The 2,102-nt window shown below is 36.4% G+C and overlaps 1 protein-coding gene across 1 annotated transcript; it reads left to right on the top strand.

Annotated features, from left to right (window-relative positions):
* The first annotated feature begins 279 nt into the window (after positions 1-279).
* Positions 280-1,247, top strand: LOC111378911 (protein GRIP-like). The gene is made up of 2 exons (XM_023002188.1): positions 280-752; positions 1,112-1,247. The coding sequence occupies exons 1-2, from the start codon at positions 562-564 to the stop codon at positions 1,230-1,232; spliced, it is 312 nt and encodes a 103-aa protein (XP_022857956.1). The 5' UTR covers positions 280-561; the 3' UTR covers positions 1,233-1,247.
* The last annotated feature ends 855 nt before the right edge of the window (positions 1,248-2,102 follow it).

Below are 2,102 nucleotides of genomic sequence, written 5' to 3'. Positions count from 1 at the left end.
GTGAGAGATGCTGCAAGCTGGTAGTTTCAAGGGAAAGGGAGATTGTGTGTTTACAATAAGAACCTGGAGGTATGGGTTGCATAAATACCATCTAGAAGGTACTTGAAAGATGTTATGTTAAGCCGTATTTGAAGAGGGTTGATGCTTTTAACAATTAGACTTGACTATTGAATAAACGAATAAATTCTCTCTCTCTCTCTCTCCCTCTCCCTCTCTCTCTCTCTCCCTCTCCCCCTCCCCTTCTCTTCCTTCTATATCCTCTCTCTCTTACAATCACACAGTTTGTTACCAGCGTACATCATCCTATGAGCTCGAGCAAGCTTTTGGTGGTGAAGTCCCATAGTTAAATATGTTTCACTTTCCTATTTATTTGCAGGTCTTAACTAAAATATGTGAAATAAAATTTAGAAGTGACAAGTATAGGGCTGTTAGCATCTTTCTTTTTCTGAACCATGAATCACTAATGGTTTTAACAAAATGCAATGAACATTGGAAACATTGGCTTTAAGAGATCACTATTTGAATTTTAGTAGAAAATGACATGCTTTATGTCCTTGCCAAATGTTTTTTGGGCTCTTTCAGGAAAAAGATGATCTTGAGACCCAGTTTCGTGAAGTTAACGAGAAAGCTGACCGCGCATCATCACAGCTGTCAGCATTGCAGCAAGAACTGGAGCGTACACGTCAGAATGCTAATGAAGCTCTGAAAGCAATGGATGTAGAAAGGCAACAATTACGAAGTGCAAACAATAAGTATAGTCGCCAGAATAGCTCTTTTAAACAGATCAAATCATACAGCATTATAGTTCATTATGAAAGAAATGAATTCTGCTGCGGCAAATTTTAAATTTATCTATAATATCATTATGCTTTGTGTACGTTCGAATTTTTAGATTATCTTTTTCTGATAATTATGTGAAAATATTCAAATGATGCTGGCAGTAAATCTATTCTTCAAAATATTTTGGTGCTTATAAAAGGTTCTGTCAATATTGTTTAAGATTTCTGTCTCTATCAAGTGAAAAAAGTAACAAAAACGTTGTTGGTTGGATATATGGACTTCTGAAATTCCTTTTTACTCTTAATCACATAAAAATGCTACTGTTATGTAGACTTCGGGACAACATTGAAGAGCTGCGTCGTTCCTTGGTACCCAAAGAAAATGCTTTGGAGACACTACAGCAGTCACTTTTAGAAAAAGATCAGGTATATTTTGTGATTTTTTTTGACTGAATTTTCATTAGTTTTGTTACTCCGAAAGTTTGTTGTTATTCCCAACTTATGTAACTTCATGTAGTCTTGTACTTGTAATTTGGAAAGTTGTCTTTTGTTTCTGATATCCTATAGTGAGAGAGAGGGCTCCTTTTGGCTTGTAAGGAGAGAGACTTGCATGTGCTTGATATGCATGAAATATATAATTTTAATCTTGTAAGGCGACTTGCGACCTTGTGGCATTTATAAGCGATGGTTAAATCTGTCTGAAAGTGAGGACTGAGAAAATGATTGAAAAGAGAGAAAGCGAAAGAGGTTCGACAATAACTCAATAAGCACTAATTTTTGAAGCTGGTAACGTATATCACATTTTGTCGCTTATGTATATCGTTGTCTTCATTTGGTCGAACTTCCCTATTTTTACCGGCCATAAATCTGAAGTTTTTGCAATGTGAAAGGTAGGCATATTGACGTTCTTCTGAAAACCTTTCTTCCTGTAAAATAATATTTCTTGATGTTAAAGATGTATGTTAATTACCTTAGGCTCAGGATATTNTAAGGGGTATAGTATCCAAAGTTTTGAGAAGAGTCTGGATTCCACCTAAGAAAGTGTCCTCATTATCATCCAAGTCATCAAAATCTTCAAGTTTAAGTTCATAGACTAGATCTTCCAACGGCTCCTCTATTACATTCTTTCGTTCTTCCACGACTAAGGTTCGATTAGGACATTTAGAAGAAATGTGACCAAAGTCTTTACAGTGGACGCACAACAAGTGAGAAGAAGACTTTGGAGTTTCAGAAATTCTACCCTGATTTTCCAAGATTGGAGAACCATTAGAAGGGGGAGGTCCTAGAAGGGACTTAACGGAAGGAGGTGGAGCCAATGAAGCC

The sequence above is a fragment of the Olea europaea genome, unplaced genomic scaffold, assembly GCF_002742605.1.
Source record: "Olea europaea var. sylvestris unplaced genomic scaffold, O_europaea_v1 scaffold1899, whole genome shotgun sequence".
Taxonomy (NCBI): Eukaryota; Viridiplantae; Streptophyta; class Magnoliopsida; order Lamiales; family Oleaceae; genus Olea; species Olea europaea.
This window is presented reverse-complemented; position numbering and strand designations above follow the sequence as displayed.

Bases quoted from the DNA above. Each gene is read 5' to 3' on its own strand.
- LOC111378911 (XM_023002188.1), top strand. From the start codon at position 562: ATGTTTTTTGGGCTCTTTCAGGAAAAAGATGATCTTGAGACCCAGTTT. The intron at 753-1,111 runs GTATAGTCGCCA...ACTGTTATGTAG, and splicing joins TTACGAAGTGCAAACAATAA to ACTTCGGGACAACATTGAAG.